Source organism: Takifugu flavidus, chromosome 5 (assembly GCF_003711565.1).
Source record: "Takifugu flavidus isolate HTHZ2018 chromosome 5, ASM371156v2, whole genome shotgun sequence".
In the NCBI taxonomy this organism is placed as follows: Eukaryota; Metazoa; Chordata; class Actinopteri; order Tetraodontiformes; family Tetraodontidae; genus Takifugu; species Takifugu flavidus.
The window spans coordinates 11,950,384-11,967,220 of NC_079524.1; the positions used below are offsets into that span (position 1 = coordinate 11,950,384).

A 16,837-nucleotide genomic window follows, 5' to 3' on the forward strand; every position below is an offset into this window, starting at 1 on the left:
ACCGTGAAAAAAAAGTACCAAAATAACGTAATAAATATTTAATCACTTGATGAGCCTCAACACAATAAATCGCATTTCAACACTAGAATTGAATGGGAAAAGAAAACAAAATATTATGCAAAATAATTTATTGAAAAAAGACAGCAGAGATTTCACTTCAGAATAATTTATTGACGACAAACTCAGAAATCTGTCACCTCTGACCAACTAAATTTAAGCTTCAGACTCGGTGACGTTTGTTTTGGAACTAATGCGCCCCCTGCTGGCGGATCCATCTCATCAGGGAAAAATATATAAAAGTACAAACTATTTTAACAGAATTCTATTAACTTAGTTTAGGATCAATAACGCAGATTTTACAGCATTCAGTCGAGCTGCTGCTTCTCATCAATCCAGCAGGTGAATGAAAGTGAATTCCTGAAAATTAAATTAGAAACGACGAGGTTGAAGGGTTAAAACAACCGAGATTCTAATCCCACCGACGCGCACCAACGCGGGCACACGGACGTGAACTGACGCCGATTGTTGTCCAGCGTGTTCTTTGAAAGGGATGTGACAGAAATCACGCCTCAACAACGTAAAATGGCGTTTGGAACGTAAACTGGGAAACATCAAGTTGCACCACAGCTTCACAGTGTGAAGTTTCACAGTGTGAAGTTTCACAGTGTGAAGTTTCATTTTCGACGTAACAGTAAGGATGAATTTAAGCCAATTTAAATTAGGAGACATCATGATTGACGGATGAACCAATGATTTGGCCACACCGACGTCTGTCCTCGGCTCTTTTGGCTTCTGGTTGGTCGACGCCGTCACGCCGTTTCTCGCTCCCTCGAGGCCTCCAGTATTTGCCTGTTGAGCTCGGAGATGATTCTGTCGTCGTGGGTGTAAACGCCCGTCCTCAGCAGGGTGTCCCTCTCCTCGTACAGGCGGCTCAGGTGTTCGTCGGCGCTCCTGGTCGCGTGCTGCGAGGGGGCGGGGTCAGAGCGCGAGGAGGCGGGGGCGGGACGCGAGGAGGAGGGGCCTAATCTCTCCTCTTGTTGCTTCAACCTGAGACACAACATTGATTGATTAATTACCTGAAACGAATATTTAATGGATACATGTATTGTGTTACAGTGTTACGGATACATCTCGTGTTACATTGACTCATTTACAATAAAACACAATGATGAAATAGCGAATACTTAAATATTAGCTACTTGTTTGCATCATGTGTTGCGTTTGGTGTTACCTGTTGAGGTCATTTCTGATGTCTTCCAGCTCCTTTCGGTCCTGCTGGACCGCCTGTTCCTGCTCCGTTGCTAGGCTATGAAGTTTCAGGGCCTCCAGCTCCGCTTGCTGCTTCTTGAGGCGCATCATTGCGTTTTCCTGCTCCCGCTGCAAGCACAGATTTGACCCGTTTTCAAAAGAAAAATGACAGGAGATTGAAATACATAAATGTGTAAAAATGTACATCTTATTTAATTAACTAATGAGTGCATATGTTTGGTCTTTATTTACATATTTATTCGCCTCACCACTATTGGAGCTGGTTACCATAGAGACCCACACCAGGAATCAGTGACCTGGCTTCATAGGATTGAAATCTGTGCGTTATTCTCAATAACAGAACAGGCCTGGGTTCTGCGGATCAAATCTGGGAATATTTAAAAATAAACCTCTGACCTCAGCGCTGAAATGTGCGTTAAGCTGCCAGGAAGCTGCTTGTTTTCATTACGCAAAGTAGAGTTTGGTGATTAATTTGTCTGGCTTCACATTTTCATAAAACCTCCCTGAGAAAAGTGCCGCACGACCCGAAGAACCCACAGTCGCAACACCGGCACGATGGGAAAAGAGAGTCTGCCTCATAAAAACGCCTCCAAGTCATATTTCTCTCAGCTGTTCGAACCTCCAGCTCAGTCAGACTTCCCCAAATTACCCCTAATACCAATGATGTCTCCGTCTACTCTGGCTCACATCTGGACACGCATAAATCAGAGAAGCTGTCCAAGGAGGGAAAACAACAACTGACGGGACGCCAGGCTGAAGGTCAGGGTAAATCTGGTGTCATGTGACCAGGTTTCAAAAGCGCAGGAATAAAACCGTTTATTCTGAGCTCTGATGTCCAACTCCTCAAACAATCCAACAACTTGACCAGAGCAGCATAATAATAATAACAACAACAATAATAACGACTCTGGACTGTTTTGTTTTGCGTGTTCTGGTGACACAGAGCAGAAAGTGCGGTTCTAGATGGGGAAGCTAACTTGCATGCAGAAATCTTCCATTTTCACACGGTTGATCAGCTCACCTCCTCACAGGGGGAAAAAAAAGAGAAAAAAAACACAGACAGGCACACATGAAAACACACACAATCTCTCATGAACATATCATACACACACGTACAGCATGTTGACACAGGCCGGACTCTCTGCGGACCATTAGCCGTCTGTATTACAGGCTGTTTTAAGGCTAATTACAACAAAAACAAACAGGCTAAACATTTTCTCTGGTGCCCGCTGCCAAGGACAATCTTGGGGCCGAGACCTGAAACAATTAGAGGACGAGGTGATACCGGGGCCTCGGTGGGGGGAGAGGAAGAGGCTGACACAGAAAAGGTACTAAAAGTCTGTTTCTATGGCAGATATTTCACATTCATGGCATCAATCAAACGGCAACTGCAGCCGGCACCGTCGCCGCGGTGATAAGGTGAAAACACAAGACAGGAGACACAAACAAACCAGACCCGAGGACAAGAAGACCTGAAGTCAACTCTGGACCCCCCTCTGCAAACAATTACAGTTTCACTTTTCCTGACATGACTAATGTCAACTCATTAGAGCGGAAAACAACTGGTTTTAGTTTCAAAGCTTGGAAATCCTGGATGTAGTGACCCAAAGAAGACAGAGGGACACATGTTTTTTAAACTTAACGTCCATGAGCTGACGCTGGAAACATGAGGCTGTGTTTGACGATGTCCAAAAGAGCTACAGGACGGCGAACCTCTAAGAGGAACTCCAGGAGAGCAGAACCAGGTTCTCAGATGCTTGTTTTCTGAACAATGACCAGAGGATGACTTCTCCTCCCCCGGCTGCTCCTCCGTTTTCCCTCCTCTGCTCTGGAGGGTCGTTTTGTGCGAATGCTTTCGCCCTGCTGCTCACATGTGGACACACTTTTATTTCACCTCAGAAGTAGTTTTCTGAGCAGCCCCCCCACCTGCAGGGGTTCAGGGGCCTTTTCATCAACGCAGTTGGAGCCTTTTTTTCTTATTTGACGGATAAAGAAAGAGGACGACTGGGACTAGTGCCGGAGATGAATGGGGCTGCAGTAAATTACACTAAATTATGAGCACGTACACAAACAGGGATTAATTACACCAGTTGGTTTCCTCTTACAATTAAATCCAAAGCCTGAGATGACCTATTACAGCGGTAAAACCAGATTTTGGCCATTTTAATAATAGCCAAATGGCCACACTGGCCGGTCCTGTGAAGATGAACCTGGAGAGGTTCAGGTCAGACCCACAGAGGCTGCAGCACTTTTATATCTGGGTGTCGTCAAAGGTTAAGATCAGTATTTTCAGGCTGCTCTGGTAGGTTTGTGAAAGTGATAACATGAGATAAGAGACACAGCAGCAGAAGTTTAAGAATGTGCTCTGCCCTTGATAAAGGCCTGGGTCTGGCTCAAACACCTCTTTATATAGAGATTAGAGGCCCAGATCCCACTGGTATATTTGTTTAGTTGGCCTGACAACAGCTAGTATGGTTTAGAATATTAACAGGATCAATGGTTGACAAAAAGCAAGCTCTAATCTAATTCTGTTTTTAAGTATGCAACAGGTTGAAATACAGCTCAAAATTGTCATTGTTTGATCATTTTTTAGTAAAGGTGATAAACCAGCCGTGTTTCCATTCCTGTTATGTTTCCGGGAGTTTTTCTCCGGAGCTGAAAACACTGATATATTGACTGTTAGATAAATGTGGGGGGACACTGGTTCCAGTAAATATATGGACGTTTCTGACCCTTCTCTTCTGGAACAAGGCCTCCTCACACTGGAGCATCAAACCATTCCAGCAGTGAACAGTGGGAACCATCAGAATCTCTCCACTGAGACCAGTAATACTCAACCGATTGCAGACAACAAGCTCCATCTGTCTGAGAGTTTCATACAAACACAATCACAACATCATCAGAGAGGACAAGTTCTTCCAGATGAGCCCAGAGCGAGGTCACTCCAGTCTGTGTTTTGAGATCAGATGAAGCTAAACTGCCACGAAAACAATGAGTTAAACTGAAAACTGAATTGATATCGAAGTGATTCTGTGATATGACACCAAATCTGCGAAGATTTGAAATACCAGAACTTACAAAGAAAAAAATGGGACATATCATCTTCAGAAGCCTTCAGAGCTTTTCTGGTTCTGTATGCTAACATTGCTGGTGTGTTCACAGCTTTGTTAGTGAAAATACTATATTTTGCAGCCCGATCCTCAACGTGGGCTTTAAAAATATCAATTTAACTTCCCCCACTCAAAACTTTAATCCCTTTATCCCAATATTTTTGCTCTGAGAGGGCTAACTTAAGCTCCCTGTCCCAATATTTTGAGTTGAAAAAGACCGAGGCCGACTCTTTGATCTAATACCTCATTGCTGTCTGGGTATTAATTCTGGTTCTCTGCGAGCCAGCGCCTCCCGGTTTGAAAAACACATTATTCCTCGGGCAAGAATTTTTATGATCCGAGCTGAGCTAAACATCATGCCATATGAGGCGCTGAGAGGAGAGAATAAATAGGCGAGGAAAGGCCGACAAAAACCAAACAAGTGTCGGTTTTTAAAACCGCGGAGCGCCAAGATGGATGGTCGTGTAAACACAGGCCTGATATTTTACAAAAAAGCAAGAGAGTGACATCTGAATAGTAAACGGATGCTAGCTTATTGCCCAATGCGATCCCAGGATGATTAATAGGCAGGGGGTGACACTCTGCACCGAACCCCCTTAGAGCAGCATAAATCACAGCCTGTTTTCTTTATGATGATGTGGCACTTAAAGAGAGGCGAAGGGAGGGATGGCAGACAGAGGAGAGGAGAGACAGCAAAAAAGGGAAAAGACAGGCACCACGAACAGTCACTTTCTAGAAGACATGAACCAGAAAACGACGATCTGGATAATCATACAAACAAATGGATCTGCAGGAAAAAAAAGGAGAAAGGCTGTAAGACAGGGAAGAAAGTGACAATGGACAAAGAAAAATGAAGAAAAAACGCAGGTGAAAGGAGAAAGTGAGAAGGATGCTGAAGAAAAAGGAGGGAAATCTAGCTGTTTAATGTCAGCAGCGGTTATTAGTTTCTCACATCAGTCCAGGACGAGTGTATTTACATTAGTCTCAGCTCACTAAAGCCCCACTCAGCTCTCTGTCACACAAACTCTCTGTGGTCAGAAGCTGTAACCTGTCATGCAGAACTGAGACGGACCGACTTCAGACAATCTCATACACAGCAGCTAAATTCAAGGGTGTGCCAGTATAATTTATTGCATCTCTGAGGACATTCGTATTATTACCGACTGTTAAAGCTGGTAAAATATTCCCCTTAATGAATCAAAGGGATGGATTTTATTGTGAGCGAAGACTATAACAGAAACAGCATCGGTGTGATGGATGAGCACCTTGAACAGTACCTGTTTGAACCGGGCCAGTTCTTTAAGTGCACGTCCCCACTGCTGTTTGTAATGCAGCTTGGACTTGGTGGTGGACTCCAGCTTCCTCTCCAGCTCCACCTGAATCATCACAAATCAAAAAATAACATATATAACATCTGAATGACTCTCGACAGAGCTAGAGTCTAAATTAATTTCAGGACTGATAACAAGAACCTGTATTATTTTTAAACTTTTGGGAAGAATGCCTGCACTGCATGCAACAAACACCAAAGTTAAAGGTAAAAACTGTTGGAGAACGTAGAGTCCAGCAAGTACCCTGTACCTTTATGGCCTACCTTTTCCAGACTGAGGATGTTGACCTCTGTCTGCAGCCTGAACTCAGGTTTGATGTTTTGTTGTTCTCTGTATTGCTGGAACTCTTTTTCAAGCTGCTTATATCGAGACTCCCCATCTGCAATCTGGATAAGACAGGAGCACATTAAATTATGCTAAAATTGTGTCGTTCCTGATCAAACCCTGTTCCCCGCTCTGTACCTGCTGCAGCAGCCGAGTTCTCTCTTCCTCCATGAGTCGAACTCTGTCTCTCTCTAGCGCCACCCGGTGTTCACACTCCTGCTGCAGCCTCCTCCTGCTCTCCTGCAGCTCCCTCTCAAATAGGTCGCGCTCTGCTCGCAGTTCCTTCTGGGCGAGATCGTGTTCGGCACGCAGCTCTCTCTGCAGCCTCTGAGCCTGAACACATCAGCAGTGTTTAAAAAGTCATTAACTACTACAATTGTATAGAAAAAAGGACTCATGTAATGCTGCATATTTAAGAATGTTGCTTTGTTGAAAGCTAAATAAATCTGAAATGCATTTAAACATTAGTTGGATAATAATAATGGTTTCCTTTAATTGTTATCAGTGTCCGAGCATCACAGCATCTATTCTGGGGTCAAGATAGGAATATTTAACTAGTTTAGAGAAGCATGTTTTCATTCAACCCTCATGCATCATCTCATCCAGTGCCAGATGAGTCTGACCTCCAGCTCTGCTTCAGCCAGATGTTTCTCTCTTTTCTCCAGATCCAACAGGGTCTTTCGGAGCTGCTCCTCAAAGGTGTTGTACTCTGTCGCCTACAAACAGAGATTTTCAAATTAAAAGTAAATGTGGTCACACATCATCCTTCAGGTATTCTCAGAAGGTCTTGTTGTTTAGACATAAAGGAGGCACCTTCTTTCTAAATAGAGCTTCTCTCTCCTTTTCTCTCTTCTTCAACTCTCCTGCCAGAGCCTGCATGCAGCTCACCTCCTTCTTCCTCAACTGCAGAAACAATATTTTAACGTGAATATTTGAGTCCATATTTATTTTAAACAAATGAGGACACGTGTCAACAACTAGCCTTTTTTTTTTTTTTATTCACCTCATCGTCAAACAGATCCTCCTGCTCTTCCTTCCACCGTTCCAGCTCCAGAGCTGTACGGTACTCCAGGGTGTCTCTGGGTAAAACTGGGGCTGTGGGGACCACAGGGGTGGGATCCAATGTGGAAGCAGGAGGTCTGTTTGCTGCTTGGTTGGATGGTAGCTTGTGGTACCCAAATGTTCATTCTAAGGAGACAACAGATAAAAGGAGAAAGAAACACTACAGCATAAAACACGACAGACATGTGACAGGAAGTGCAGTCTGGAGTTTTGTGTGCAGACATGGACATCTCACCTGTAAAGAATCTGACAGAATGACCTCTCTGGTTTTAACAAACCCCAGGTCCTCCAGAGTAGCCACAAAGCTCAACTCTGCCACCTTTTCAGTGGGACTGTCGGACAATATTGAACAGTGATTAAAAAAAGAGCGAACGTGAGTCTATAAAGCTCCTTTGGCACATGCACTCAAATGGGTTTAAATGTGAATGTTTCCTACTGTTGTGGTTTTAGGACAGGGATCCTCTCCTGGTAAGTCTGTCTCCAGCCCTGTTGACCCACTGAGGTCTGAAATCTGCTTCTCTCAGACATCAGAAGGCGAGACAGCTGGATGGAGGCCTGTCCTATCAACTGGTCTCTGCTGTTGGCGTCTTTGTGCCAAACCTCCACCTCCAGAGGAACTCTGCAAGATACAAAAATTCACTCATCAATCAAAACACAGCTGAAACCTTTGCTGAACGCTCGCTTGCAAATCAATGTCTAAATACAGTCATGTTCCGCCCCCTGCTGGACAGAAATGAGAACGACTGTAGCTGTCTACAATAAGGTAATTCAGTTATAGCAGAGTCCAGTGTTACTATATATATATATTCTAAAATCCAAGTCAGTTCAGTGCAAAGAGGGAATATACCTTCATAAATACACAAACAGCAAGTAAGTACAACTTGTATGTGTGTGCTCCTACTTTAGAAAGGTATCCTGTAGATGTTGTGGAAGAGCAGCAAAGTCAAAGGCACAGTAGGACTGAGGCAGAGACACTTCCATGTTCCTCTGCAGCTGCACCGGAGGGTTTGTCATAATGGGGGCTGGACTGCTAAAGAACTGATATGTGTACCTGAAATAAACACCACCATCATTGAATCAGTGATCATCATTCTGAATGTGTGGGTTCCAGCTTATTCGACATCTGGACTTTATTTTTAACCTGAGTGTAGCAGCAATGGAGTGGGTCAGCCTCAGGCCTCCCAGGGTGCGAAAGTCCAGAGAGAAGCAGTAGTGATGGGCAGAGGGAGGGATTAAAATCTTCGGAGCTGAAACACTGACTGATGATGCGCCGCCGTCTGCAGTAGCTTCAGTCTGCACAAGATCCAAATCTGCAGCTGCTTAAAAACAAATAAACAGTTATGGCCCCTGGTGATCAGTGAAATGGCATCTTATGAAACTGCTTTATTGCTGTGTTGGGTGTCACCTGGCAGTCCTGTCTGAGGTTCTACCAACAAACTCTCCACTTCACTCTCAGTCCCACGGCTAGGAGGGGAAGGAGGAGGAGGAGGAGAAGGAGGAGGGGAATCTCTGGGTTTTTGAACTGGCGATGTGTTTCGAAGTCTCTGCTCAGCAGCAGCAACAGCAGCAGGGGTGGAAGGAGGGTGGGAAGGTGTCTGAACTTCAGATCCTTCTTTGTTCAAAGGAGGCTGGAAAACCGAAGAAGTCAACATGTCGGTCCATTGCGATGCCGAGACGTTAAATAGAGATCACACCCTTCACATTACTACACTGTACTAGTCGCAGGATGTTTTGGTCAGATTTAAAACAGCAATATACATCTCAGAGCTCAAATAAAAGCACCTTTCCTGTGTGTATCTTCTGTGTTGCCACATCTCTTCTTAGGGTAACAGACACTCCTACAGTTGGCTGCAGGTCTGCAGGCAGAGCAGGCAGCATCTTATTAGTGCGGTTGGGAGGTTTGAGTATAAAGGCACCTTCCACCGCTGCTGCCTTGCTCTCCAGATCCACTGAGCCAACAGCCAGAACCGAGAGAGAAATGTTTGTGCTGCCCAGAGAGCGACTCCCACAACACAAATGGATCTGAGAAGACACAAGCACATATAACACACTGCGAGACTTTAAGGTGTTTAAAAGGCTTATAAAAAGTATAATTGTAAAGCACCTCTAAATCAGGCTCCTGAGAAAGGAAGGTCTGGAGGACCTGTTTGCTGCTGCGGATGCGTACAGAAGAGCGCTCAGGATCAAAGCTGGGACTCAACAGATTGTGGAAAGGTTCACTGGTGATGTCATTTCCCAGTAAAGAGTAGTAGAAATAAAACTCTGACCCTTCTGTCGACAGCTTGACTGTGCTGGGAATCAGCTAAATAACAAGAAAGGACATTTTAAATATCAATGCACTTCAACAAATAATATACAAAAATGTAAATACACATTGTTAGAAGTATATAGTGCCTTTCAAGGCACCCAAGGATGCTTATTATAATAAAAATATTACCAACAACAACAACAACAATAATAATAATAATAATAATAATAATAATAAGATTTGGGCATTTCCAAAGCATAAAACCTTTTCAACACAGAACATGTTTAGTGAGTGCCTTCCTATTAAATCCATATACCATATAAAGTCTATGTAAAATAATGAAAGCATGAATTCTTTTCTGAAAAGGAGCACAATGTAAAAGTAACTGTAAGACAAAGATCAGAGTATCATCCCCACCTGTTCTAGTTTAGTCGCAAAGGCCAGAGTGACTGATAGGATGAACATGTCAGAGCAGTGATCTGCAGGTCCGATCTGATGGTAACCCTGATCTGGGATTAGGACAGCCTCCAGTTTTTCAGGTAGAAGTTCAAGTACAGCAGGAGAACCTACAAAATCAGAGCAGCAGAGGATTTTAAAAGGGACAGGAAATGAGGATTAGGGAAAAGTAGGTTATTTTATAACAACTTATAATCATGTGACACCTTCAGTTCAAATATATCGAAGTGCAGAAGTGAAAACAACAAATAGGAAACAAAAAACCACTAACAAGAAAACAGCAAACCTTGTCGGGGTGGCGCCTTCCTCGCCTTGAACCTATCGGGAGATGGCTCAGAAGGCTTGTTATCATTTTCCAGCACCATGCTGAGGAGAAGCGCGGGCCTCAGCTTGTTGTATTTACTGCTCAGCAATGGACACCAACGAGGATCCTGCAAGGAAGAATGACAAAATAATATTCCTGGCACCAGCGGTCAGACATCACTTTCATCAAATACCACCATCACGGTGAAAATAATGTTTTCGCCCAGAGGAAGGGAAAAGGATCACCTGTTTGGCTTCCTGTACAGACCGAAGGTCCAGAACGATGTAGCCTACACTTTCGTTCTTCTTTGTCACCGAGTCAGTCGCAAAGCACTGAAGTTTGATGGGCGTTCTCTGAAGCCTAGGACGTGTCAACACTCATGAAAATTGTATGAAAATAGGGCTGCAAAAACATTGACATAAAAGCAGAACATGCGTATGAGGGCCACCTGTGTTGGTGCAGGGTCTTGCGGTCCAGCTCCCAGGCCAGCTCGGTGTTGAACTGCGGTCGATCACCGTGCTCCACCGGGTCTGTGGCCAAGTGTTCCCCATCAAAACTGGCCTGGACCACCAGACTGAGACGCTGACTCTTTGGAAAGTTTCGACCTTGGCATCGAAGGAAGATGGGTTTACTGAGACGCCACAGTCAGGCTGTGACGTAACTTGATATATTACAGTATATGGAGTTAGTTTTTAGCGTGTTAAAGGAGCAGTTAGCAGGTTGGATCTTGGGAAACTGATTTATGCTTTTCGTAAACCGTACTCTGCGAGAACTATATGCTTATAAGCGTCCCAGCTGTAAGGAGTTATGAATTACTTCGCTTAGTGGTTTAAATGGACGTAATTTGCCCGTTTATGCAGCTTACCTTCCAGAATGGAAAGAACGATCAAAAGTTGGTCCGTCTTCGTTGACATTTCAGCGCCGATGTTAGGCTTTTGTAACGAATAATATGGTAAATCCTTTTATCCACTCCGATGAGGTCACATCGCAATTACAGATTCAAAAGCACAGCAAAGAGGGTTTAAACTGACGGGCAGGGCCAAGAGTAGCCGCTTTGTTGTCAAGCTTTGGCGCCACCCATTTCATCTTTAAAGCGGAAGTAATGAAGGGGAAAGGAAATCGTTTAATGCCCCCTGCTGGCAGGAGGTAGAACTGCAACCACCTGTATTTTATATATACTTTTTAATTTATTATTTGTACGTTGTTTTAAAAGCCGTATTTGATTTGGCTAGATAAATGTCTTTGTTTGAGGGTAAGAGTCGACCAAAGGGTCGTTGATCGAGGCGGCAGATTATGGACTATATGGTCCCGAGTAGCGAATCAAGGGCACTTGGAGAGAGATTCGAGTTTTCTTTGAGTTAAGGTTATTGAACTGTGTGTGTGTGTGTGTGTGTGTGTGTGTGTGTGTGTGTGTGTGTGTGTGTGTGTGTGCGCGCGCGCGCGCGCGCGTGCTAGCCGTATCCTCACTTGTCCAGGCGGCGTTTTCAACTGCAATTTTCTGTGCGCCACTAGATGGTGTTGCTGGACCTTAACCTGCAGGGCCTTCTCACATTCTTAATTCTATACGTTTATGTACAATAAGTAATCAAATACTTTAATATTCCTAATTTTTAAAAATGTAAACCATTTGACATTGTAAAGATCTGGCTATACACAGCAAAAGTTTCCAAATTCCAAGCCTGAAGAATTAAAACCAGCTGATGTTATCTCAATAAGATAATTTACTTTTCAGGTTTTATTTTTAACCATTAGTCAGAAAACTGAAGAAACACATTTATATAAACGTCCTTTAATCATGATTGCCAAACATATGAATTAAGGCATATACAGTATAAAAAAGCAACAGCAGGTTTCATGTTTGTTTGATTTCCATGGATAAACGAGGTGAGTTAACTGAACATACCAAGCAGCTTTTTAAAGACAACACTGTGTCTCCCAAAAGATGACAGCATTTTGTAAACAGAGTTCATAGCACTATATTCAAGTAATTGAATGATCACTAACACTATGCAGGTAAGATGTTGTGTAAGTGAGGCAGAGCAGCTGATAGACCAGGTCTGGCCATTAGGACTTGAATTTTTCTATATTAACCTTCACAAGAACACTGGTAATGTTACAAGCCAATCAGCTGAGTTATAAATGTTGCACAAAACAAACAACAAACACAAAAAATTTGGCCTGTAGAGGTCATTTCTTGGTTTGCTCAGAATGATTATATTTACCCGAAAAGGCAAAATTTTCAAAGACAACGTCTTAGTTACATTCGAGGCTAATGATTCTAGTCTGTAATAAAACAAAGCTGGCAGTTGGCATATTCAACTATCTTCTGCATGACTGGATACTTAATGAACATGATGTGAATATAATTTTCTTTTTGATCTGACTGACAGAGTAGCAAGAAGATGCTAATATTGGTGATTGATGTTAGACTTAATGACTCCCTCTTCACAATCTAAGAGTCTAATTTTTAGTGTGTTTATGTCAGGCAGCCTTCAGGAAGACCTAATCCACTTTTTCAGTGTGGAAAATCTACATAGTTACTAAAATAACTGGTATAAACCACTGCCCACTTGAATGATTCAGTTTTTGACATCTTCACTTCCTGCTATCCCTTTATGTGCTAACAATCCTGTGTTAATCGTCTATATTTTTTGCAGACTTGCTACATATGCCTTAATTAATTGGGTTGAACTTTACAGGTACCAAAGATGATATTCAACAGAAAAGCTTTAATTGTGTGATTCAGTCTATCAGAGGCTCTGCAGTCAGCTAGTTAGCATGTGAGAGGCGTGAGAGGCAGCTGCAGAGCAAAGGATTAGGGCACCACAATCGGGGAAAAAGAAGAGCATTTTACATTGGACAATTCCAGTGAGATTTACTGAATTCCTTTTTAAAAGCTAGTTTTCCAGGTAACTCTATTCTTGTCTTGGCTGCTTTTTTTTTTAACAAATGGCTTCTCTGTTGCCACGTACTACAGTTCCTGAGCAAACTTGGAGCAAAATACAAATACAAATTAGGGTTGCAAATGATCAAAAGAATTTAAGCAAATTTGATCAAAAAAACCTGCATTAAAAAAACCATATCAGTTACTCTAAACATCCAAATCAACTGATGTAGGAAGCATAAAACAGAATTTATGTTGCTGCTCTGCCTGCTGCTCTCCTGCACGGATGATGGAGGTCAACATAGAGTACAATAAAGCATGTTAGTGCTCTGCCATGAATCTGTACAGAATATATACACCACTGGGTTCCTACATGGTATCGGGCAGGTAGATGTGAAGGTTTACTCTCACATAAAGACAATACAATCAACATGGTTACGTCAAGTACAGGTTAGTTATACAAATGCAGTGTCAGCACTATGGAGGGAGGAGGACCACTTCAATAATCAGAATAATAAGGATAATAATAGACTTTTTAGCATTCTAATGCTGATACCCAAGATCAGATTTAAAAAAACAAAACAAAACACTATTGAGATAACGCAAGTCATCGTCGGTACATTCAGTCATATCATCATCATATTACACTATGATAAATGTGCATTTCATAAAGCCGTGGTGGGACTGAGAGCACGGCGCTCTGGATTGTTTTATTTTATACATGCCTCCCGTATCTGTTAAAGTCCTGCAAAACTGATAGTTCCAAAAGTCTGGATTAGAGCTTTTCCCTCACAGAAGTCCCGATCCTGCTTTCTGTCCCGCCGGCGGCCCGTCCACCTTGATGCTATAAAACCGGTGCTCGCCGTTAGTGCGAAACGAAAGAGGTTTGTAAATGTTTTGTTCTCTGCCTCTCAGCGAGGCGAAGCTTATTCAACACCATGGAATTGATGTCTGATAAATCTGCCGTTCCTCATGTGAGACGTGGTCACATGGTCTTACTTCTTGCCTTCACTTTCTGCAGAGAGAAGAGCACAGGTCAGATGAGCTGCGGTTCATCCTGTAGAGGTTCAGACAAGAGCCCGTTTTCAAAAGTCTTCTGAAGGCAGAAGGGTTGAACGCAGAGAGGCTCTCAATAAAGCTGAAAGTGTTTGAATTTTTAGCTCGAGTTTAATGTTTTAAGTTCTGCTACTCAGTTTTCTTCATATTCTGGTCATCAATATTCATATATGTTCTAAAGCAGCTTTTTAAACTGAAATGAATTGGTTAATCTTCTCACGTCAATAAGAAAATGTTCAGAATTTCTGTAAAAACACTTTTTTTCTGGATTTAAAGAGTTTGTGGTTTGCGCTTACACTATTACAGCTTTGGTGATGATGAGATAATTAAGGAAATCGTTTTGTTTCACAGGATATTAAAGTTGTGATTTTTAGATATCCTCGCTACACAAATTATCACTCACTACACAACAATTATCTACTGGCAGATATCTGCAGTCTTTGCAGCAATAACCTAATAATTGTATTACGTGCTTTAACTGTCTGGCGTTATGTCTCCGCTGCAGTTCAAAAACATAGGCAGTGAAAGAGCAGTTGTTAAAAAATAAATAGGCACGGAAATCAGTGAGAAACAGATAATCATCTGGAAAAGAACGTTTTAGATGCATAATATGAGAGCTGTTGCTTATTTAATGAGGAGAAAAAATAAATTATTTCATGCATAGAGACCCCAACAGACAGCCTAAATCCAACACAATTCTACTTAAAGTAGAATAAATACAAAGATAATGACAGAAAAAAATAAACTCTGAGTTAAGCTATACATATTCATGAGCACAATGATTAAACCCACAGGGCAGAACTGAACACTCTTAACATAGCTGCATTAAGTTTGGAATGTTACAGCCTGACAGATATAACTTTTTCAAATTTGCTCAAAACACTGATAAAACTAAAACTACTTAATTCCTCTGCATTGTAATGGCCGTAACAGGATAATAAAAGGTTCTGAGAGGCTACAGGCTAAGAAGTTTGGCATTCTGGGTAGCTGAGATTTTTTTATTTTTTTTAAAAAGCTATTCTTACGCATTTTTATATTTGTTTTTTGATTGTCCTGGTGGTTTGAGGATTCATTAAACCTACCGGTAGGGGTGTGCCCGGACACCTGCTGACTGGACACCAGCGACCTGGAGCTCAGACCTTACACACAATAAAAGAAAAACATTTCAACAGAAGAAATTCTTCCGCTTAAGTAAGTGAATCGATCAGCTGCTTGACGGACTACTGACGTGCGTTCAAGGTTCCTAGTTTGGGTCGTGGGGTGTTGTCGGTCCTACCTTGGTAGATGTCGTACTGTCCTGACATCAGGTTGTAGCTCATACCCAGGTGTGTGTGATGGTGTGTGTGGAGGTGTCGGGCAAATGAGACGTGGTTCCTGTCTCCTCTCTCTGGCTCTCTTTCTCCCTCAGGGGAACCCTTCTCACCAGGCTGCAAGAGAAGACACACACCTACTTACACACATTCAGTACATGTCTGAAGAAGTGTTCCATCTTTTTATTCCCCTGTACTGGACAGAAAAATAAAACCTTGAATTTGCTGCCTAAATATATAAATATGCATATTTAGATTCAGGTAAACTAAATGAGCAGAAAGGAACTATGTAGGTTGAATTCAGAATATATTAACATAATGTTAAAAATAAATTCCTTTTTTATGAAGGAATTACTGTAGTTACAATTTTGAATATGCACTCATTTATTATTCTATGTTATGCCAGAGCTCTTGTCCGTGTGCGTTCTGCTGGTGGCAGCAGCTTGGCCGTGGTGGTGCAGTAAACAGTGTCTCACAGCGGGTGATTTTCCGCGGTACTGATGGGACTGCTGCTGCAGCAGCTCAATGGCGGAAGGTGAAGAGGAGTCACCGCTCTGCTTGCTGCTCACCACTGCTCCTCTGCCAGGCTGAGTCACCTCTGACTCGTCCCTGTCTGCCGTTTTTCCATACAGAGGATAGTGAAAACCTGGTGGGAGACAAACACAGATGCACACAACAACATACCCACGCACGCGCCATTAAAGTCACGTCACCTCGCTACAGTCATCTCATTGTTATTTAAAAAGCATAGTGTTGCAGCCTGTTTTCTCTTAAAATACTATCATTTTAAAACTGGACTGCGTCTTCCTCGAGTGTCAATCCCCTTCCTGCCACAAGAGGGAGAAATAGCAGGGATACGGCATGTGCAATTTATATTTCATACGTTTGTTTTCTATTACATTTGAGAGGCACAATGCTGCAGTCATTAATAATAATGTTTAATGTCTAATTCTACATTTTTCTTTTACTTACCTGGGTAATTGTGTACAAGAGTTGGGGACACCCCTCGATAGGAACCCCCACCGCCCTCACACATGGCAAGGTAGGCTGGGTAAGGGGAGTGCTGATACTGGATGTAGGGCTGCTGGGGGGTCATGGGAGGAGACACTGCTACCCGTGCATTTTGGGACTCCTCAGCCAGACCTCCCATTGGCTCCAGGCCTTGATCGTCAAGCCCTTCGGGATCGTCCGACGCGTCAATGCCAGGCAGATCGTGGGATGCATGGACCCGCACTTTTTTCAGATCGTCAGCCGCTCCTCCTCCCTTTTGTCCTCCAACTCCTCCTGAGATGACTTTGGCCCCGGCAGGCTCCATGGTAGCTACCCATTCCTTTCCCCTGTCTGCCTCACCCTCTTCGGCCTCTTCCCCATGTTGACTGTGTAGCTCTGTAGAGTATTTGCTGTGAACCAGGCAGTGAGCCCAGGCCGGGCCGTCTGAGGGCTAGATCGATGGGGACAAGTGTTGGTGGCAGTTGCAGTGTTT

At 43.0% G+C, this 16,837-nt stretch overlaps 2 protein-coding genes across 6 annotated transcripts in view; both read right to left on the reverse strand.

Moving 5' to 3' along the window:
* Positions 1 to 150: 150 nt before the first annotated feature.
* cep120 (centrosomal protein 120) lies at positions 151 to 11,193 on the reverse strand. The gene is made up of 20 exons (XM_057033657.1): positions 10,970 to 11,193; positions 10,553 to 10,709; positions 10,350 to 10,464; positions 10,087 to 10,231; positions 9,762 to 9,910; positions 9,201 to 9,398; positions 8,879 to 9,118; positions 8,502 to 8,724; positions 8,238 to 8,412; positions 7,998 to 8,147; positions 7,533 to 7,715; positions 7,332 to 7,428; positions 7,038 to 7,199; positions 6,848 to 6,937; positions 6,658 to 6,750; positions 6,173 to 6,367; positions 5,974 to 6,096; positions 5,657 to 5,755; positions 1,232 to 1,377; positions 151 to 1,047 (listed from the first exon to the last, which is right to left on the reverse strand). Exons 1-20 carry the CDS (start codon positions 11,016 to 11,018, stop codon positions 810 to 812), a joined length of 3,027 nt encoding a protein of 1,008 aa, XP_056889637.1. The 5' UTR covers positions 11,019 to 11,193; the 3' UTR covers positions 151 to 809.
* Positions 11,194 to 11,877: 684 nt separating this feature from the next.
* Positions 11,878 to 16,837, reverse strand: part of znf608 (zinc finger protein 608) — a 30,041-nt gene continuing 25,081 nt past the window's right edge. For 3 of the 5 annotated variants that reach the window (XM_057033314.1, XM_057033318.1, XM_057033317.1), the window contains exons 5-9: positions 16,327 to 16,795; positions 15,831 to 16,000; positions 15,273 to 15,471; positions 15,127 to 15,183; positions 11,878 to 14,003 (exon numbers count right to left, since the gene is read on the reverse strand). In XM_057033314.1, the coding sequence (XP_056889294.1) occupies positions 13,984 to 14,003; positions 15,127 to 15,183; positions 15,273 to 15,471; positions 15,831 to 16,000; positions 16,327 to 16,795 (915 nt within the window). In that variant the 3' untranslated portion in view covers positions 11,878 to 13,983. The remainder of the gene's footprint in view (positions 14,004 to 15,126; positions 15,184 to 15,272; positions 15,472 to 15,830; positions 16,001 to 16,326; positions 16,796 to 16,837) is intronic. The other 2 variants (XM_057033316.1, XM_057033315.1) reach the window with 2 other exon arrangements.